This window comes from Lontra canadensis, unplaced genomic scaffold (assembly GCF_010015895.1).
Source record: "Lontra canadensis isolate GAN:19392208 unplaced genomic scaffold, GSC_riverotter_1.0 scaffold176, whole genome shotgun sequence".
Lineage (NCBI taxonomy): Eukaryota > Metazoa > Chordata > Mammalia > Carnivora > Mustelidae > Lontra > Lontra canadensis.
This window is the reverse complement of record NW_022631170.1, coordinates 1,231,820-1,255,343: the sequence shown is the minus strand read 5'-3', so window position 1 is coordinate 1,255,343 and position 23,524 is coordinate 1,231,820. Positions and strand designations below refer to the sequence as shown.

At 35.8% G+C, this 23,524-nt stretch overlaps 2 protein-coding genes and 1 pseudogene across 2 annotated transcripts; 1 reads left to right on the top strand and 2 right to left on the bottom strand.

The window, feature by feature from the left end:
• Positions 1–1,558: 1,558 nt before the first annotated feature.
• LOC116860407 (olfactory receptor 1038) lies at positions 1,559–2,518 on the bottom strand. Its single transcript, XM_032846462.1, has one exon. The coding sequence runs from the start codon at positions 2,516–2,518 to the stop codon at positions 1,559–1,561; it is 960 nt and encodes a 319-aa protein (XP_032702353.1).
• Positions 2,519–15,528: 13,010 nt separating this feature from the next.
• On the top strand, positions 15,529–16,483 carry LOC116860491 (annotated as a pseudogene).
• A 5,506-nt stretch (positions 16,484–21,989) lies between these two features.
• Positions 21,990–22,923, bottom strand: LOC116860456 (olfactory receptor 5M9-like). Its single transcript, XM_032846511.1, is given in 2 exon segments — positions 21,990–22,664; positions 22,666–22,923. Coding segments are annotated over 2 exon segments (933 nt in total).
• Positions 22,924–23,524: the final 601 nt, after the last annotated feature.

Here is a 23,524-nt window from a genome sequence, read left to right as displayed (position 1 = left end):
AATTAGAAGTGAACATTACAAAAAAAGTATGCATTAAATTTATCAGAACAGTTACATTCTAGATATATTCCTGAAAATCCTCTGTCTCTAAAATAACTGAATTATTTTAAATAAAGCATATTTGTAAGGAATTCCAACTTTGTACATGTTTAAATTATTCTGTTGGAAGGTAAAATAGGTTAAAGACCCCTTAATTTCTCTACTTCATAAATTCTGATTTTCACACATTAAACTTCAATGTGTGTGATTTATTTTTTAGTATTGATAACAATATTAAATGAGTTGATAAATGCTAACCACATACAATTAGGCTAAACAGTGGTCAACACTTAATAAATGTCAGATATTTTTATTTGTATTATTCTTAATATTATTGTGAGTGTTAGTGCAAAAATTTTAGAACTGAGTAATGGCCTTTTATTCAAATAAAACACTTAAAAACAACATACAGAAAGGGCACAGTTCTTTTTAGAACAAGTCAGTCTTCATTCAACAAACTGAAAAAACATAAAGAGTAGCCAAATTAAAGAAAATCTAATAGAAAGTCTAAAGCTTTAAATATCAATATGACAAGACAATAGTTGAATCTTTATTCAAAGTAAACCACTAATCAGTTGTACTTACCAGAAAAATCCTTGAGTAAGAACACATCTTCAGGATGGTCCATGTCACTAATGATGATAAAAAATAATCTGGTTTTTACCAACCCCATATTAGGTGTCAAAGATTGTGCCATGGTCCTCACATATATTTCTAAGTTATAGACTAAAATTTGCTCTTAGAATTATCATATTACCAGCTATGTGAACTTAGGCACTTTATACATAATTGTGGTCCAGAGGTCAAGTCTCAGACATTTCTTAGGTTTACTTGATTGTATTAAGTAAGACTACTTGATATCACTTGATTCCCTGGAAGGTAGTAGAAATCTAACCAAGCTTTGTTCCTCTTTCTTCCAGATTGATAAGCCTTTGAGAACACAATGAAATAACTTTTTTTTTTAAATCTTATTTTATTTAAGTTCAATTAGTTAACAAACATTTATACAACAAACACATTCATAGCACTTATTATCACAGGATATTGTTGTAAGCATTTCATAAATGTTAACTTGTTTCTTATTTAAAACAAACTAATGAATTGGGTCCTCTTACTTTCCAGAATTAGAAACAGAGTCACATAGTTTAAGTTGATTGTCCAAGGGGCACGGCTAATAAAGGAAGAGCATAGCATTCAAACTCAGGCAGCCCTAGCTCCAGAATAGTAAATTCTAACAAAACCACGCAGCACCCTTTGCTTGACATGCATAAATATGTGTCTGAGGGTGTATTTACCATAATTTCAGTGGTCTGTAAAGGCTGTAATGGCTGCAATGGCCTGAATGGGATTCTCTGAATCACACTGACATTCCAGACTTGCCCTGGTTCTTGTAGAAAAAGTTAAGGTCTGCGGAAGCACAGTCACATTTTCAAATGATTAGGAAAGAATTATAAGAAATGTCAGCAGGAGAAAGTTTGATTTATTTACCTTCTTGCATTTAATAAAGAATTTATTATTGTTATTTTCTTAATTTTAACAGCTTTAAGTTTTCACAACCTTTATCCAAGGCTTTCTTTGAGGCATCTTTCACCTCTTTGTTCCTTAGACTATAGATCAGGGGGTTCAACATCGGGATCACCACTGTGTAAAATACAGATGCCATTTTATCTGTGTCCAGGGAATGATTTGATTTAGGCTGTAGGTACATAAAGATCAAGGTGCCATAGAAAATAGTGACAGCCACCATATGGGAGCCACAGGTGGAAATGGCCTTGCGTTGCCCCTGGGTAGAGCGGATCCTTAGGATGGCAGCAATGATAAAGATGTAGGAGATAAGGACGATGGAAGAGGAACAGATCATATCAAAACCAGCAAAGGCAAAGATCAGAATTTCCTTGATGTGTGTGTCTGAACAGGACAGAGCCAAGAGAGGGAGATCATCACAGTAGAAATGGTTAATTACGTTAGGGCCACAGTAAGTTAGACGGAAGGTGATAATGGTATGGAATAGGGCAACCAGAAAGCTGTATATATATGGCACTGCCACTAATTGAATGCAGAGTCTTCTTGACATCAGGGTTGAATAGTGCAGAGGACTACAGATGGCCACATAGCGATCATAGGCCATGGAAGCCAAAAGGAAACACTCAGTGATCATGAAGGTGAGAAAACAGCCCAACTGTGTTGCACAAGCATGGAAAGGAATAGTATTGAGTTCCACAACAAAATTCACCATCATCTTTGGTGTGATAGCAGAGGAGTAACAAACATCAACAAAGGCCAAGTGACTGAGGAAATAGTACATAGGTGTGTGGAGTCGAGCATCAATCCTGATTAAGGTTATCAACCCCAGGTTGCCCAGCACTGTGACCAGATAGATGATGAAAAACACCACAAAGCATGGGGCCTGAAGCTCTGGCCGGTCTGTAATTCCCTTTAGAATGAACTCAGTGACATAGGTAATATTGACATTGGCCATTTATCCCAGTGAATTTTGTTGATTTTGTTGCAAGTTGAGGAATACAAATGACGCTTCTCATGGCCCTTGTCACTGTTGACAAAAGATGATTGCTGGTGTCTTCTTGCCTTGAATCATGTTGTCTTGTGCGCAAAAAGTACACCTTAGCTCTCTGATGACATGCATCCTTGCCTCAGGGAGAGGAGTCCCATACTCTCAGAATAGCTTTCTTGAACGTTGTTTTGCTTTGTAATTTTTAAGAACATGGAAGGGTGCTGGTTAAAATTGCAATACCACCTGATAGAAAACACTTGAGACCACTAACACTAAGATTTCAGTGTTTTTGTTGCTACTATCTTTTCTTTGTATGCATATAAATATAGCAGCACAAAAACAGGTAACTCATAAATGAAGCTATGTTAATATTAATATTAAGGTGGAGTTTGGATTCCAAACTCAAGAAACTTTTAAATCACCCTAGGAACAAGACTACCTATAGACATTTGTTAAAGTGCTCATGAAACAGAGCATTTATGATTTTGTATTTACCTTACTACTCTCTGAATTATTTTATCAATTCCTCTAATTTTTTAAAAGTAACTTTTTTTCATAGCCTCCAATTAGTTTCTATAGGTTGTTCTAAAGCAAACACTGTCTCAAAGTCTTCCTAATTATTCTGTCATTTCCACATCTCTGTCAATTTTGAGGGGAAGTCCTCAAAATCACTGACATATTTCACCTGAAGATTTACTTAATAAGCACTGTTGTTTCTTGTTTCATTGTGTCCTTCTTAAAGTGAGTTTTGTCTTAAACTTGACTGCACATTGAATCACATAAGGAGTTTTTTAACATCTCAATGCCCAGGAACCCCCTACCAATTTAATCAAAATGTCTGGTTAGTACCCAGGCATCAGTATTTTAAAGCCCCCCAGGAGATTCCAAATACAGACATGTTTGGGAAGAAGTAGCCTAAAAAACAAATTCATGAGAATAGCAAGCAAAAATCAGCCATATTTTCAAACTTACTTTTATTTCTCTTTTGGTTTTGTTTGCCTGACCTATGGCTGAATATGTTTGAGTAACAGTGACTCCACCATGCTAGAGGAAATAAAATTGGAGTATGGTTATTTCTACTCACATGAAAAGACTCACCAAAGGATATGTGGACAAGAATATTTTCAAGAAAATCAATTTTCAATCCCTCCATTATTTTTATCTGTTCCTTTCTGAAACTCATTTGTCTGAGAAGGCATCTATGATCTTGGTTTTTTGTTTGTTTTGTTTTCATCTTCCCTTTTCAAAACTCACACTTTTCACAGTTCACAAATGCAAGGCGTATCTCTCACTCACCTGGAATGTGTGTATGATTCCTTGCTCCAACATTTGGGCATTTAGATAATTCTTTTCATATGATTGCATAAATATACCCCATTCTTATTAATAAGATAAATTTCAAATAAAAGTTAAATCCGTATCGAACAATTATGCATCAACATTAGGAGTATATCAGTTATTTTAATCACTTAATTGTGATTACAACTCAAATAGAAATATTTTACTAATGTAATATATAAAAGCTATAGAGTCTATTGTTACAATAATAAAATTCCAGTGTGTGTGTGTGCATGTATTTGAGTTTTAGGAGAGTAAGGAAAAATGACCAGGGAAATACTTTCTATAACATAATATATTACATTAGGTTTACTTTTTCTTTTGATGGAAATTGAATGAACAAATGAATTTAAGGACAAAAAAATGTTTTATACTACCTAATTTTACAAAGGAGTCTCTTATTTTCAATGGATGATGGCAATTATTGATTACCATAATATTACACTATTTTTGATACATTTAACTTTAGGCATATATGTGTATGTATGTATACATATATGTGTATATACATAAATTCATTTATATATGAATGCCAATACTTATAATATGAAAAACTACATCTTTTATACCTATTTGAGCTATTGGTGAAACATTTTAGATATTTACTTAACTATGTATAGCAAGACAAATACTTGTTATTTTCAGTTATTTGAGTACCAAATTAATTAGTGATGATCATTTTTAGTCCTTTCTGGTAGTTGGATCCTGTTTTTAACAAAAAAGAACTTCATTTATTTGGTTCTCCATCAGTCTTTATAGATTCCATTTTGCCCATCGAGGTTCTCAAAAATTGTTTTTGAGCACATTAACTCTTTTCTTTATACTAATTCTTAAAGGGTTTGCCTCTGCTTAGTAAGGATTAGGGAACTATCCCTGATGTGTCTACACACTTTGGCAATTAACATAATGGCAAAACTTTACACAGAAAATGAGTTCAATAAACAGGGAAGAAAGAAATAGCCATTGATAAACCTCTTCTCTCCTATCCACTGCTCTATAAGCCAAGTTATTCTCTATTTACTCACTGCCTAGTCTTATCCAGGTCTTGCTCTCTGCTTTTTATAAGGGTCTGTATGGCTTCTCCAAGCCAAGCATCCATCATTCCAGGGCTTCACCAAGCTTGGTTTCTTCTCCAGAGCTTACCAGGCTCCAGAGGCACACTGAGCACCACCAGTATACTAGGTGTACAGGTGTACAGATGTGCAGACATTGTGACTTCTTCACCCATCAGTGCTCCCTTTGTGTGTCCCAAAACACATACCAATGACATGGCATAACATAAAAGAGGGTTAGGAAGCACGGGTATAAGTCTGATTGTCTTAAAACCCTTCTCGAGGCATCAAGAACATCTCTTCTGAGAAGCAAAATTAGAAAAATGAAATCCAGTGGATTTCTATTTTATGTCACGATTCAAAAATTACAGTGAGTACTCATTCTTTATTTATTAGGGAACATTTGGTGTTTCCAAAGACCAAGGAGAGATAAACACTGTTACCAGCACTTAAGTGTAGAGCCATCCTTGGTCGCCCATTCTTATAATAGAATTTTAAACAGAAAAGCCCACCTGCTCTTGTATTTGTACTCCATTGGCTATATAATAACAACTAGCTTTTGTGGGTACTACTGTAGGACAGAGGGTGATTCCAGATTATCTCACTAACTCAATATGAGGTCATTTAAAGGAATGTGTGTGTGTGTGTGTGTGTGTGTGTGTGTGTGAGACAGACAGACAGAAGGGAGGAAGGTAGGGATGGAAGGAAGGACAGAGAATTGGAGATGAATAAGGAAGAAGACATCCTTTAGAAAGTACCAAAAAGCAAAGAGTGTAACAATAAGGAGTATGAAACTAAGAAATGCAGTTAGGATGTTATAGGCATTTTCTCTAAAAGCAGGCTTATTCATTCCATCGAATACCACAGCTCACCAAGAGGAGAGGTTTCTAATGGAAAACTTAGTTATTGATAGAGCATTGGTGATTCACTCCATATACAAATTCCATGACTCACCTGGGCTTAGCAATAATCCTAAACTATCAGTGAGCTCATTCTGAAGTTGTTTGGGTGATTTATTAGTTCCTAGATCCCTTTGGGTTTAAATTTGAACCTCTGGAGATATCTGAGAGCTGTAATATTTTCTTTCTTATTTTTCTCAAATTAAGATGAGCTGGACAAATTATATTGGGGAGTTTAAAAAATCTTTTTAATTATCTGTATTCCTAAAGGAACCATACTTCAAGTATACCAATCAGACAATGTCCATGAAGGAAAGAATAGACTATACTAGTAGAAACAATATGAAAAGACTGTGAACCTTGGTTCATTTGAATAAAAATACAAGTTTTGTGAAAGGAAAAGACTAACACTTAAATCCTGAGTAACTAACGTATTAGACCTTAGACAATGTCCATATTTTTTAGGCCTCAATTGCAAAATCAAATAAAAATTGTACATCCTTTATGATTTTGTGAGGATTGAATAAATTAATGTATGGGAAGGATTCAGTAAACTCTATGGTAAGTAAGTGTTCAGAAGATGTCTGCTTTAAAAAGTAAGAGGAGGGGTGCCTGGGTGGTTCAGTGGGTTAAGCCTCTGCCTTCAGCTCAGGTCATAATCCCAGGGTCCTGAAATGGAGCCCCACATCAGGCTCTGCTCAGAAGGGAACCTGCTTACCTCTCTTTCTCTCCCTGCCTCTCTGCCTCCTTGTGATCTCTCTCTCTCTGTCAAATAAATAATTTTTTTTAAAAAGTAAGAGAAAACAAAAAGTAAATAAAGCCAAAATAATCCAAAATCATACCTGAAAACCAGTTTCAGATTCTAGCTTGGTGAATCTATACAAAAAAGGAAATGTGTTTTTATTAATGGTAAAATCCAGTTTCTTACCAAATTTCAAACTAGAAAACCATTTTTAAGTCTACTATATATCATACATTACTAGATAAGCATGTGTGTAAAACAAAACTCATAGAAGAAGCAAAATTTCCTGGAAAATTTGTCTACTGCTTCCAAGTTCTCCCAATTTTTTGTGCTTTCCAATCCAACTTTTCCCTCCACCACTGAAGCCAGCTCTTTACAGCTTGTCTGATAATTATCCTACTGATACAGACAATGAACGCTCTTCAGTTCTTTGTCAGATTTCCTCTGGAACCTGGAAAAATGTATATTGTATCCTTATCATTTAATAAACCACACTTTTTTCAGCTTTTGTTTCTTTTCTTAATCATGGTAAAAACATTTCACATGAGATGGAACCTCTTTGGCAATTTCTTAAGTGCACAATACAGCACTGTTAACTATAGACAAAATGTTGTACAGCAGAGCTCTAGAACTTACGGACCTTTTCTACCCATTGACAAACAACTCTCATATCCTCCAACCCCCAGTCCCTGGAAGCCACCATTCTACTCTTTCTATGAGTCAATGTAAGATGCTTCATTATTCTACTTAAAATAATGCAGTATTCATCCTTCTGTAGCTGGCTTATTGCACTTAGTGTAATATCCTCATGTTCTCACATATGGCAGAATTTCCTCCTTCTTCAAGGCTGAAGGATATTCTATTGTAGGTATATGCCGCATTTTCTTTATGGGCATTTAAGTTGCTTCCACACTGTGGTTATTGGGAGTAATGATGCAAGGAACATGAGGATTTGGATATCTCTTCTAGATCTTGATTTCAATTCTTTTGGATATATATCCAAAAGTGAGATCGATGAAGGATAAGATAGTTCTATTTTCATTTTTTTGAGGAACCCTCTATAATGTATTCCATAGCAGCTATACCATATTATATTCCTATCAATTAGGTATTATTATTATTGTCCAAGGAGGAAACCAAAGTATAGAGAGATTGGGCATCCTGTTCAAGGTCACTCACTGAGTAAGTGAAAATCATATTTTGACCCCAGAGACATAACCGTGAATTGGCACTTCTCGTCCTCTCTCTGCTTTAAGCATACACATAGTAACTGCATCTCCTAGACATGCATGAGAGCAGGATCCAACTGGATGCAGCCATAAGGAAGTTGTGATAAGAGGTTTGATGGCATCAGAGAGGGAGGTCAGTGCACTTCGTCCTTGCCCCTGCTCTCGCCTCGCGTTGGTACCATATCTTAAGCAGCAGATGCAACACTCTCCAGTCTCATCCATAGCCTTCCTCCCACTGGGCTCCTCCAACTCCCTATGTCCCTTCAAACCTTGAGGTAGTGATAAGATTGCACTTTTCTTAGGTTCTAAGTGCCTCACAATTCTTTGCTTGTTCACATCTCTTCATTTGAATTATATAGGTTTATTCTCAGGAATCTGACCAGTAATTCTCAAATTCCTTTGCAAGTCATCTCATTTTTTTGTTTTGTTTTTGAAAATTAAACGTTTTGGGAAGTTGCTAGTAAGTAAGATCACTTCTATTTAAGTGAGGGTGGGTGTATCCTAAGACCTTTGGATAAATGAAGAACTCAAGATGGGATTTAAAGAATGGATAAGATTACTATTCCTAGAAATGAGGAAATGATCTGTAAGGTGCATGGATTTTTAGTACATGCTTAAAATATTAACTCAACACTTTATCCATGTGATCACAATTATGTATCTTCAGTGAGATACATGTGGATATGAGGAAGAAAAAACATTTTTTGAGAATTGTCAGGTGGGATCTAGTCTGACACTAAAAGCTAAGCTGTAGTGTCATATCAATAATATTAATGATATGTCAATAATTTCACAGAGCACCAACATGAGAAAAGTTTACTGGGTAATGGTAATGAAGCAAGACAAAAAGAAAGTCACTCAGTAATAATGTCATAGATCTAGACAAAATCGAGAACACTGTGTCTAAACCACAAAAATGGTCAAACATCTTCTCCATCTGGCTAATATAAGGGACTGTGTCTTCTTTACCAACTAAAGCTTTAACCTGACTCCAATTTGTCCATGTTCTAAATAAGAACCATTAACATATCACATCATAGAAACACAGGCACTCAATGACAGCAACTAATCCAGAGTGCAAACATGCTTTCTTGAACCCTACCATAAATAACTTCACAGGACGAAATCCTATATTAAGCTTGATACCTAAGCCCCCTTATTGAGATGGACATGTTTCCCATGGTGTTCAACCTCCCTTGTTGAAACAAGTAACAGTAACACAACTTTGACTAGAGGTTCTCCCTGGAGATATTTGTCTGGAGAACACTGATAGATGAAATGGTGTGAATTCTGGGATTTATTTCAAAATAAATTTGGGGGGCTAGTGAATGTGGTAAGAAGTATGAATAAAATTTTGTGTATGTTTGAAAATGTCCCTACTAAAAATATTTACTAATAACAATTCATTTATTAAAAGGATAAACACATTTTAAAATTTGTGAATAGTCATATTAGTTGGGAGGTTAAAATATCAATACATCTCTATCTAAAGTATTATCAAGGAGGCCAGGAAATCTGTACAAAACAAAATTAAGAGAAGTAAAATTTTTAAAGAAAGGAATAAAAACATGTTTCATAAATAATGTGATCAGCAAAACCCAAAGAAATCAATGAATCAGAATAATTAAATTTCACCAGAAATGGCACTCTTACTTACTAGAAATGTGAAAAACACAATGGTGTGGGGCACCTGGGTGGTGTATTGGTCGAGTATCTAACTCTTGGTTTTGGCTCAGGTCGTGATCATAAGGGCTGTGAGATCAAGCCCTGTTTCAGGCTCCATGCTCAGTGCAGAGACTGCTTGACTCTCTCCCCCTCCCTCTACCCCACCCCCAAAATAAATAAATAAATCTTTAAAAAAACAAAATGGAAAGAATCTATTAACAATCTTGTGAGGTCTATTATATATGTGTGTATTGAACTAAAATGTACTCAAAAATATTCAAATAAAAAGGCACTAAAGAAATACAGAAATAATAATAATCTACTATGTTGTTTCTTTTCTTTTAGGTCATTTTATTCAAATTATTCCCCTAATTACTGAAAATTATTTTTAAGTGTTTATTTATTTTATTTATATTATTTTATCATGTAGCTCAGAGTCTAGTGAGAGAGACAGACAAGGAAAATGCATATTATAATATAGCATGAGAAATAGAACAGTGACATAAGGAAGATGCAGAGTATCCTGAGAAATAATCAATCAGCATTCTTCCTTCTTTGGGAGATTAGGTAAAGAGAAAATTATGTGAATTTAGTGAAAATTTACCAAGATGTTAACTTTTGACCTTGTACTAAGAAGATGAGAGATTTAGCCATTACGGAGAGGAAAAATTGTGGAATAATATTTCAGTGATACAGAATGTGCAAAGACAAAATGGATAGCTACAATCAATGAAGGAAAGGAATTTTGTGGTGGACAGGGAAGGAAAAAGCAGGAGAAATTAGAAAAGACAGTCAGGACCACAGATACACAACATTGTAGATCATAATAATGAGTTTTGCCTAAACCACATATAGAAAAAAATAATAGAAATGTCTCCTATACAAGACTGATATATCAGATGTATTTCAAGGGTTCCCTCAAAGATAGCGGCTTAACATTATGGAATTACATCCAATGAATTTGAAAGAGACCGATATGTAGAAACATTACAATTTGTGGAATTCAAAATGGAAAAAAAAATTACATGTTGCAACTGATGTGTATCCCCTAAAAAATGAGAGAATTTAGAGGTGTGATTAATAGTTCTATTCCCTGGGTGTGATGTGGCATTCATTGTTAGAGTGGGATTCTTGTTTGTGAAAGAATAAGAATTGCTTTTTGATTCACATGTATGTAGAACTTTTTAGTACCTTGTCTGGCACATAATAAGCACCCAATGAATTTTAGTGCCTCTTATTATGATCATTAATATTCTACTCATAATCATTATATGATCAATTTGCAGTTTGCAAAGTAATTAAAATCTGTTATGCGTTTACTCTTCAAAATAACCCCGTGCTATAAGTAGCATTTTCATTTCTTAATTGAGGCTCAGAATTTATGGCCTTCGCAAGAGCACATGGGTAGATAGCAGAAGGGTCTGCTTGCAAACCTAGATCTGACTCCACATCCCCTTCTCTTCCTACTAAAATATCTTACCTCCCAAAGGAAGGCAGTTCAAGGTAGAGGAAATAGCCATCCCCAAGGAATCAGAAGATTATCTCCACACACTCAAACTAAACTGCAGGTTCATTAATTCTACACTGAAACTTTATGATTCCTGAAATTGGTTTCATTTAATACGTCCCCATGAAAAAGGTGAAAACCTTGTCATTTTAATAAGGCCCCTTGAAACTGATTATCAAGTAGCCTCTGTGAAGCAATTACAGTAGGGAATTCTGTTTGCAATGAAGAGTTTTTAATAAGACACAGAGAGACAATTTCATCATCAACACTGGAGTAACTCTGACTTCAGTTTTTTCTTAATGACCATCAATTATTTAATTAAAATCACCAGATGAAGAAGGGCAGTACAGAAGCTGGAATTTCCCTTAGTTTCTCAGATATTCTGAACCTTTAGAGCCATTTAGCAGTCTACCCTAAAATACTGGATCATTCAAAACAAATTTTGAATAAAAGAATTATTATAATTTTTTTTTTAAATCACAAAATGTCGAAATAGGAACTGTTGTAGTTATAGTAGAAAACATGCTTTGGGGGGACACCTGGGTGGCTCAGGGGGTTAAGCCTCTGCCTTCAGCTCAGGTCATGGTCCCAGAGTCCTGGGATCGAGTCCCGCATCGGGATCTCTGCTCAACGGGAGCCTGCTTCTTTCTCTCCCTCTGGCTGTGATTTCCTCTGTTTGTGCTCTCTCTCTGGCAAATAAATGGGTAAAATCTTAAAAAAAAAATGCTTTGGAAAGAAATTTAAATAACATGTAAAATCCTGATATATGGATGGTAAAAATGGTAATCATAAGTAGTAAATTTTCATATACTCTATGAGCCCAATTTAATGAAATACATAAAAATATAAAAGAAAAAAAATCAAAAGTCCCCTACATTTAAAGAACAGTGACCTCTGGTAGATTATATATATTTATATGTGACATATATTTATTTTTATATTTGCATTTATATCTTCCCATGTATAAAGCTTTATAATCAGCATACATATACATATACTTCATTTATATTCTGTAAAATATTTATTTTACAAAAGAAAGGATATATAAAAATGCTTTTGATAAATTTCTAATACTCCAAGATATTTATTATAATCAGAAGCTAGTCAAATTTATTGAATTATTCTAGTAAATAAAATGATACTTTTAAATTGTAAATTAATAAGAAAGATGGGTTATTTAATTAAATAACATCAAGGCAATTAGCTATTTGGACAAAGAGCTTAGGTTTTTGTCTTAGGTCATACAACAAATTAATGAAACGTGACTTTAAAGGTTAAATGTCAACTCTCTAAAATATAAATAAAGGGGATTTGTTATTATTTTCATGTCCACACTTAGCAAAGAAAAAATAAACAGAGTTGTCGCTTAAAAATTTAGAACTTCTAGGGGCGCCTGGGTGGCTCAGTGGGTTAAAGCCTCTGCCTTCAACTCAGGTCATGACCCCAGGGACCTGGGACCAAGCCCCACATGGGGATATCTGCTCAGCAGGGAACCTGACTTCCTCTCTCTCTCTGCATGCCTCTCTGCCTGCTTGCGATCTCTGTCAAATAAATAAATAAAATCTTTTTTAAAAAAATTTAGAACTTCTAGATTTAAAACTCACTCAGCTAGATAAGACAAATGATTAAACCAGAATCCCTCTAAAATGGTCACATAGGCAGGAAGGGACAATTATAAATAATGACATTAGAAATGGTTGTAATTTAAATTGCTTGCCACTTGATTTCGCTTCTCTTTGTTTTGTTTACGTAAATCGGATTGGACATAAATAACCAAAGACTAGTGATTTTATGGTGAGACAGTTCTAATTTGAATATGACCTAATGTCAATTTTGTTTCCTGGACTAATCTTTTCCTAATTAGAACTTTTTAATCATAGTTGTGCCCTGGAGTGTCAGTGACCCTAAGGTAGTCATGTCTGTGGAACACTGGGAATTAACTCGCTAGGGAATAAAGACTCCATTGTATAAAGCCTATATCACACATTCACATACCTTCACTATCATTGGATAGTATCATTGCATAGTATCATTGGAAGGAGGCCCCTTTGAAAACATTCAGGGGAAGATTTCTTCCACAACCAGGTAAGTTAAACAGGTATGGTTGGTCATTTCCACAGACCTTCCCCAAGTCATCCAGTTTTCCCCATTAAAAAGAAAATAGATGACCCTGTCTGACTCCGCTCCAACTGGATGAAGCTAACATCTAAACGCAAGAATGAAATAATCCTCCTAACACTCCCAGAATAAGCTATTCCCCTCAATAGCTCACTGAGACTAAGGCTTTCTTTGGAAGAAATATATTTCACTGTTGATAAATCTTCAGAAGTCAGTTTCTGTAGAAGACAAGCTTTTATGTATGTATTGCCTTTTCTCTTAGAAGAAAATCTTGATGGGTTCAAGAAATGTGTATTAAAAAGCTATTCAGAAGTGAAAGTAATACACCAAAATGGGGGCTGGTCTTTTCAAAATCTGAAATTGATGAAAATGTAGATTTTGCATTTTTTTCCTCTCTTTTAATGGTTGTACAAGGAAAGAAAATGAGCCTGATTCCAGTATGTGTACCAAGAAAAGTAACCCAATAATAAAACTTCCACCTCTCAAACATCCAAAGTGATCCCATCAACACTTTCTCATTTCCCCTTCTGTTCTACACCCAGAAAAGGGAGATGCCAGCTCAGGAAGACAAGCCAGTTCCAAAATTCTATCCAAACACACCTCTCACAAGGTGAGCTTTGGTTCTACCAAGAAGGAAGAAAATGAATGAGAGAGAAAATTGTTTTCATGTCAGATTTATGTATGCAAGTATGCATGTGTGTTTATACACATACACATATGCATATATATATCCATACACATCACTTATATATGTTTGTATGAATACATGTATGTGTGCATGTATATATTTTATGTAATTTTGGAGAATGCATTAGGTGCCATTTACAGTGTTAAGCTGAGTCAATAAAGGAAGAAGAGAAAATTTAAAAGATGATTTTTCTGACCACTTAGACAAAACTGTTTCCCTTTGGGTAATACCTTTGGGGAGAAAAAGAGATTTCACACACTGTATGTATGTGCATGTGTATTTGATTATGGTGAGAATTTCTTATCTTTTACTTTCCTCACAAAATTAAAGTGAACTTTCACAGTCTCAGAGGTGGAAAGAGACATGTAACTCCCAAAAACCACACGATGTAAGTTGTGATAACTACAGGCGAGTTATATACGGAGGAATAAGATAAATTAATTCTGACTTTGGAGATGGAGGTGAGAAGACACTGAAGGTCAAGGGTCTTCTTAGACTGTGAATATGGTGGTAATTGGAGAAAGACATGGCTTCACATGTCTTATAAATACAGAATCCAATAAGGGAAAGTGACTCACCAATAATGACTGACAGCTTGGATCGCTAAGCTGGACCAAGAGGTAATACTGATATATTCATAACTGCGGACATGAAAGCCATTGCCTTTTTAGAAATATTTTGTTTATTTATTTGAGAGAGACAGAAAGAACATGAGAGAAAGAAGGAGAACACAAACTGGGGGTGGGTTGGGGTGGGGGAAGGGCAGAAGGAGAGGGAGAAAGATTCCCTGCTGATCAGGGAGCCAGATGCTGGGCTCCATCCCAGGCCCCTGGATCAGGACCTGAACTGAAGGCAGACGCTTAACTGACTGAGTCACCCAGGCATCCAAAAGTCATTTTTTTGACAATGAAAACTTTACAAACATCATATGAAAGGAGTATTTTTTCTTGAAAATCATTCCTTCTTTTGACAAAGAGGTTGCCATCTTTTAAAAGTAAGAATGCATGCTATTGTTTCACTGAGAATTTACCAGAAATGCTGGAAAACATTTCCAACTATAAACATTGGAAGTAATTAAAATAGAATACCATAAACACTATAATCCAAATAACTATATTTTTAAAAATATACATATTCTATTCCTACTCACAAGCATATTATTTTTTAATTTTTAGATTGCAGTATTTGAAAATGAACTAACATATACACTTCAAAATTTGCCTAATTCACAAATAAAAACATTTAATGGTCCATTTTCCCCATCAGATATCCTGTTTACCTTTTCATTCAGCATAATGCATATTTGTTAAAACTGAAAAAAAAGGTTATCTATTCAAAAAGACTAATTGATGCATTATGGGTTTGCTCCATGAAGAAGAAAATAAAGGGGCAGGAAATAAAAATTTGTTTTCTTCCTCTTACCCAATATAATTTAAAATAATCTAAATCTAAAACTTAAAATCTTTACAAACATATAAAGGGTTTTTTGTTTGTCATTTTTACTATATAGCCATCAATTTATTTTTCTATTGTCCTTCAATTTTTGACCTCAGAAAATTATGAACAGCCAGAGAGAACAGTTTGAAATGGGATGTATTTGTTTTTAAATTCCACCTCAATGAACTATAATTTCTGAAGCTAAAACATGCAAGAGTTGGCATCTGGTGACAATTCCTTGACTAAATAATTTGTCTCTGACTTTATCTTGTCTTTTTTCAGCAGTTAAGAGACTGAAATAAATGGCTGAAAGGAATAGAACCAAAGTGACGGAATTCATTCTTTTAGGTTTTTCAGTCCATAGAGAGTTTGAAGTCATTCTGTTTGTGCTCATTTCAGTGGTGTATACTCTAACTTTCATAGGGAACCTTGGGGTGATTTCATTAATCCGATTGGATTCTCGACTTCACACACCCATGTACTTTTTTCTCAGTAATCTGGCCATCGTAGACCTCTGTTACTCTTCATCAGTAACCCCCAAATTCCTGGAGACCCTCCTAAGCAAGCACAAGTCTATATCTTTCTATGCATGTGCAACGCAGCTGGGCTTTTTCCTGAACTTCCTGATTTCAGAGATGTTCCTTCTTGCAGTTATGGCTTATGACCGTTATGTGGCCATCTGAAATCCTCTTCTCTACATGGTGATTATGTCCCGAAAGGTGTGTATGCAACTGGTAATAGGCCCTTACTTATACAGCTTTTATGTTGCTTTACTCCACACAGTTGTTACTTTCCAACTGATTTACTGTGGCCCCAATATCATCAATCACTTCTATTGCGATGATGTCCCTTTGATGGCCCTCACCTGCTTGGACACCAGCCTCAAAGAAATCTTGATTTTCATCTTTGCTGGGTTCAACACGATCAGCTCTTTGACCACTGTTCTTATTTCTTACTTATACATCATGGCCGCCATCTTGAAAATCCAATCTACAGAAGGGAGGTGCAAAGCTTTCTCTACTTGTGCCTCTCACCTGACTGCTGTGACTATATTCTATGGGACTCTGATCTTCATGTATCTGCAGCCAAAATCAAACCATTCCCTTGACAGAGACAAAATGGCCTGTGTTCTACACAATAGTAATTCCTATGCTAAACCCCATGATCTATAGCTTGAGGAACCAAGAGGTAAAAAATGCCTCAAGGAAAGCAATTGACAAATGTTATGTCCTGTTTTTAACAAACTTTAAAAAATGACTTGGAATAATGTCTAACTTGGAGTAATGCCATGTAGATACGTTGTTTTTATAATCTTTTATAAGATTTTGATGGGGTAAATTCATTTTTACCACCCTTTATATGAGTAAAATTATTTTGTACATGAGTTATATTTTTCATATAGTCTTTAATAAGATGAAATGTTTAAAGGAGTAGAATTTAAACTTTTAACAAATTGTTGTGGAGTAAAGCAACAGAAAAGCTGTATAAGTAAGGGCCTATTACTATTTAGGTATATCACCCAGATAATACCGACCTCAATAGTTACTATTCAAATGATGAGTCAACTGCTTCTTCACAAACCTGTATCCTTTGGGCAAATAATACATTATATGTTAATAAAAATAATTAATTAAAAAAAGTATTTTTGTTTTGTATATTAGTGGAAGACAGAGAAGGGGGCAGGGAAATTGGTGAAGTAAGTTTCTTGTCCATTCCGATGTCATTTCATAGCCTGCCCCCACCTCTACCTGGTCTGCTAGCCACCAGTCCTCACTCTCCCTCTAAACACCACTAGATACATTGCTGGTCACTCTCTGGTATTATACAATTATCATGTCCTTTGAAAAGATGTCATTTTCCATTATGCAGATTTGAGAATCATGATTACCTTTTAGAAAGCTCTACTCCCCTTTACTACCCTATCAAAGCAAAAATGTATACCTATCCCTAAATTCCCTAAGCAAAGCTGTGCTTTCCAAAGTTTCTTTGGAATATGGGGATATTTTTGGGGGATATGGGGACTTTACCAAGGATTGGGGGACAGGCCAGATGTAGTTAAAAATATATGGTATGCAGTGTGGTGGGGTTGGGGGGTGGGAAAAGAAAAAATGAAAGAAGATGTGATTGGGAGGGAGACAAACCATAAAAGACTCAATCTCAAAAAACAGACTGAGGGTTGCTGGGGGGAGGAGGGACGGGAGAGGATGGTGGGGATATGGACATTGGGGAGGGTAGTTATTATGATGAGTGCTGTGAAATGTGTAAACCTGGCAATTCACAGACCTGTACCTCTGGGGATAAAAACACGTTATATGTTTATTTAAAAAAAATTAATTAATTTAAAAAAAAGAAAAAAATATGGTAATTATGATTGCTGTCACATTCCAAGAATATAGCTCTATGTTGAAGTGATTATAAGGAAAAAAATCCAAATCCACTTAAACCTTCGACCGTAATGTAATAAATTAATTTTTTTCACTCATAAATTCAAATATTCAGTGTCCACTGTGTGCTTGATATTGTGAGCCAAAGCAGACACATTCCTACCTGATAGGGCTGAACTCTGATAGAGAAGGCAAATATCAACCAAATAATTACAAAAACAAACTTCTAGTTTTGATAGGAGATAGTAACACTCTGAGAAAATTAAAGGGTCAGAAAAGGGTTATTAAGGCAATTAATGTGCCACCAAGGCAAGAATTCCAATAGCATGAGCTACTAGCCACAAGTGCCTCCAGAAGTTTTTCAAGGGAAGCATTGTATCAGGCCCCAAGGAGAAAGGGGAATATGTGGGATAAGGCAGTACTAGTGTGGAAAACAGGTATTGAAAGCCCATTAATAAATAAATAAATAGGGACGCCTGGGTGGCTCAGTGGATTAAAACCTCTTCCCTGGGCTCAGGTCATAATCCCAGCGTCCTGGGATCGAGCCCTCAATCGGGCTCTCGCTCGGCAGGGAGACTGCTTTCTCCTCTGTCTCTGCCTGCCTCTCTGCCTACTTGTGATCTCTGTCTGTCAAATAAATAAATAAAATTTAAAAATAAATAAATAAACAAATAAATAAATTCTCAGTCCTGATTCTTTTGGGTGAAGTCCACCAGCGTTCAGTACAAATACAGTACAAATACCTACAGTACAAATACCCCTTCTGCTTTGTTATTCTGCCAGTATATTATGACATGCCTGGCTTTGGCTCAGGCACAGGGTTTAGGTTTTTCAGTCTGGCAAGATCAATTCCCAGGATAGGGTTTGATGAATTTATCTTCTACAATGTGTCCCACTTAGGGTCTAATTCAACCCCTGTAACTACTCTGAATGGTAGTACAGGGGTGGAGTGAATGAATGGCTAAGGAGACAAAAGGAACACAGTGTAGACGGCATTCCTGTTTACAAAGTTACTGTCCCCTCTGAGATTCTCCTTCCTCACAGATGTGGAAGGGGACATTGTCATTGTACTAGGAGTCCTACCCCTAAAAGCACAGTACATTGAGGTGATTACATAACTGAGAATAAGCCAATCAGATGTCTTTCAAGGGAATTTGTCATTGTAATCTTGTAATTCCAGTGAGTCTCAGCTGATCATTTAATCTTAAATTAAGTGAATTCTGGAGCTGAGGTTTTCATTTAAGACTTCCCTGTGCACTAAAAAACAGAATGCTGATCTGTAGAGAAAGAAAAATAAGAAATCCAAATCACCCAACTACTAGTTTCTTGTAAAACCTAGTTATGGTCCCTACCCCTGAGTTTTGTAAAATAGCACTATAATTTTACTTAAAAACAGAAACTAAGACAAAAACACACTTGCTTCTTGCTTATTTTTATTAAGATACTTTGAATGGTTTCTGTGGCTTTCAAGTGCAACAACCTTTTTTTAGTAAGTGTTAATTTCTAACCTTGGGAGTTTCCTCAGTGAAATTTGAAACTGGCTTCTTCATGTAAGGACAAAGATAGACCAAAGGAAGAGGTAGAGCCCTCCAGATTGATAGGTGCCATCTCATAAGGAAGGAAACTTACATGTGAGGCTGGTCTTAGGTGGCCACAAGACAAGTAAATCTCCACAGGTTCCTGCCAGAATCTTAAAAGTTTATATGGAGGCTTTCACAGGGTTCAGTCACATATACGTGCAGATGGTCTTCAACAACACTTTGCTCTCCAAGGCTTTATCCTCAAAAATGGCTCCTACTGTGGGAGAACATTCCAAAGACAGGGGAAGGAGTAAAGAGCTCCCAGTTGCCCTGGTCCAGCTTGAGGGTCAACTGGCAGTCGTGTCCTCTCAATGACCTCCTCCAACAATAAGACAAGCAGAAGGTGGATTCTAAATAAATCAGTCTGCAACTATAAGGCTAAGCTCTTATGACCTATGTACTATGGTAGGTGTTAGAATGGATCTAATGATGCAGGCAATACGTTTTTTCATTCAATAATGAAATGACAAACAATTAACAGTGAAGAAAAAAACAAAATGAAGTTCATTATCAAATGAAGCCATACTAGTGGTATGTGTCAGGGTTATATATGAGTTCTTTCTTACCATGAGCTGATTTTCCTTTTTTTTTTATATATATGTTTTCTAAGATTTCATTTATTTATTTGACAGAGAGAGATCACAAGTCCGCAGAGAGGTAAGCAGAGAGAGAGGAGGAAGCAGGCTCCCCGCTGAGCAGAGAGCCCGATGTGGGCCTCTATCCCAGGACCCTGAGACCATGACCTGAGCTGAAGGTAGATGCTTAACCCACTGAGCCACCCAGGCGCCCTCATTCTCCTTTTTATTCTCTCTGTCATTCTTGTTTTCATCTCAAGTGTCTTGTGATTCAAACACAGGCATGACCAGAAATCAAAATCTGTCTACATTCAAGTCATAGCATCTGAGTTAAATAGAAGGTAGTTCTTGGAATCTTAAGGTCTTGAGTTCATACCTAAGTTTTACCACTTCCAGCTAAATGACATTGGCTAATATTTCTGGCTCCTCAAATCCACCTCTGAGTGGTGAGAAAAAGATGAAAAGATGTTTTAACATTTTTAAGTGCTGAGTGCATGGTGCTTATGAAGCTCAGAAACTCAAAGCTGGTTCTATCCTAAGACTACAGTTCATTGAACAATGTGGGAAGCACATTGGATAGCTGAGTTCTCCCCAATGCTGTTTGAATGTTATATGACTAAAATTAACTGATGGTATAACAAGAGAAACTTTCACAGCAGACCTATTGGACTTTGTCTCACTCAAACCATGTAATGGTTTGCAATGTCTTGGACATTGCAGAAATTATTGGACTCTGAAAAAATTAAGACAATGGATATATATAAACCCCAAGGGAAGTAGGACCTGAGAGCAGCCCCAAGAAGTTGTTGTATGCATTATACTATATAATATATGCACAATGACTAAATATCTATATCTATAGATATAGATATACATAGATATAGATGATATAGATATATGACAGGCAAATGTGTGTATGTGGGATTGTGGTCATCAGTTGTGTTTTCTGATTTTTAGATTATTATTATGCCTTATGGTTTTTCCTCATTAGCATATCACACTTGGAAATATATCACACTTCCTCATTAACATATCACACTTACTATTTGCTTACATATTTTTCTTAAACTAATTCATAATTTTCTCTAAATGAATCTGAAAACCGAACTTTAGATGACAACCACAACAAATGAGAAAGAGGCTCATAAATAAATAGAAAGTAACAAGAATAAATAGATAAATTTCCTGCTCTTAAAAGGGTGAACACTTATGACAAAGGAGTTTCCTGTCCTCAGCATAATTTAAAAAATGAATCTATGAATTTTCTGATATATAAAATCTGACCTCTGCCAGACTTTGTCCTATTAAACCTTTGGTTGATATGATCCGACGTTATTGCTGGATCCTAGTTTCTTCTCACTAACATTATATTCTTCAGTTCTGTATTTATCAGCTTATATCAAGAGTTATACCAGAATCAAGGGACACCTGGATGCTCATTCAGCGTCTGCCTTCAGCTCAGGTGATGATCTCAGGATCCTGGGATCAAGCCCTACATCAGGTTTCCTGTTCAGTGAGGAGCCTACTTCTCCCTCTCCCTCTCTCTGCTGCTACCCGGCTTCTCTCCCTTTGTCAAATAAATAAGATCTTAAAAAAAAAAAAAAAAAGTTTTACCAGAATCCAAACTAAAGAGTAGAGTTAGAATAAACAGCTTACTGAAGCAGGGACATTGTTAACTATCAAACAACACATACTGAGGATAGAACTTATGATGGTCCTGAGACACAGGTTGAAGATTCTGAATACAATTCCATTTTCAGAAGTCCATGTGTGAATGAATGTTATAGAACACTTTTTGGTTAATCAGGAACCATTAACATACCTAAGGTCATGAAATATATATGAATTATTACTCTTTTTCTAGGTAGAGAAGCATGTGTATAGGGAAATACCCTAGGAATTCATGTTCAACTCTAGCAAAGGTATCTGTAATTAATATTTATTTATATAGAGTCATTTATGAATTCCTCCAATGACTACACTTAACACAATTTTATGTACACTCTGAATGACACTAATATGTCAGTTTTGATAATAAGGTTGTATATATAGAATAAAGCAGTCTTAGCCGTTGGAGTCTCTTCTGGAGTAAGGCATCATGTGTTAGATTGGACCTTTTATTGTATGTAAGAGTTGCCTTTAGAAAATCCTTGTTGCATTAAGACTTTTATGCCTGGACATTCATAATAGGTAGCAACATACCACAAAAATATTTAATGAAGTTTCATTGACCCTTGTTTGCCTTGGCAATTGCTTTGTTGACCGCCTCTTTCACATCTTTGTTCCTCAGACTGTAGATCATGGGATTCAGCATGGGGATCACTGTGGTATAAAACACGGCCACCATTTTCCCCTGCTCCACAGACTCCTCAGTGGGACGTCTGAGATACATGAATATGAGAGTCCCATAAAACATAGTAACAGCTGTCAAGTGGGAGCCACATGTGGAAAATGCCTTCCTCCTGCCATTGGCAGAGCGCATGTGTAGCACAGCGACTACAATGAGGGTGTAGGAGATGAGAACCACAGAGAGAGAATATGTGAAGTTAATTCCAGCAATAACAATCATCGTGTATTCTTTGATGTGGACTCCCCCTCAGGCAATCTTGATGAGAGGAGGGTCTGCACAATAGAAGTGGTTGATTTCAAAGTTTCCACAGAAGTATAAGCCATATGTCCATAGTGTACATATTAAACTAACAGAGAACCCATAGACATAAGGCACAGAGATAAGCCGAACACAGACAGTCCTGGACATTTTACTTCCATAAAGCAAAGGGTTGCAGATGGCCATGTAACGATTGAAAGCCATCACTGCCAAGATATAGACTTCCACGTGCACAAGGGCAATGAAAAAGTAGCACTGCACCAAACACCCCACATAGGAAATGGTTTTTGTCTTCTGATAATAAGTTTTCCAGCATTTTAGGGGTGACATTGGAAGAGAACCACACATCCACCAAAGACAAATGACTCAAGAAAAAGTACATAGGGCTCTGAAGCTGAGGACTGATGCTGATCAAAATGATCATGCCAATGTTCCCTAACAGAGTGATCATGTAAACGACAAGGAATACCACAAAAAAGAGAACTTGAAACTCCTGACGGCTGGTCAAGCCCAGAAGAATAAATTCTGTCACATCTGTGAAATTTGGCATTGCCTTAACATAGAGCCTGTCTGTAGTACCTACAGAGAAATAAAAAACAGGAATGAATCTGTTTTATTCTTGAAACTTTTGAGCCACATTTATCCTTATTCTGATTGAAATAATTTAAAATCAATGCAATTATGCACCATGTCCAAGTTTAGAATAGGTAGGCTTCATTGTTTCCCTTAATAGGTCTTATAGGTAGGTACATACCATGAATATTTATTAGTTCTTTATCAGTAAAATAGATAACTACATACATTGCTATCATATATTACTAAAATTGGACATTCACATTTGCTTAATTATTACACTAATGTTAAAATCTCAAGGCACAAATATGATCCAAGTCAGACTAAAAATTGTCAGGGAATGGCTAAATCCTCTCCAACTTATGGACTTACACATTGATGTTGCAGTCTAGTTATTGACATATTTTCACCATATGTTATCATATACCTTCAACATATGAAATTCCTACATCATATTTTATTTTATTTGACTAAACATTATGCATATTTGATTGCTGCATGCACTACTAAAATTATGTCAACAGTAAATATCATGAAGTAAAGTTTAGGTGACATGTTATTTCAGATTCTACTGATTT

Coding starts and splice junctions, on each gene's coding strand:
- LOC116860407 (XM_032846462.1), bottom strand. CDS start 2,518: ATGGCCAATGTCAATATTACCTATGTCACTGAGTTCATTCTAAAGGGA.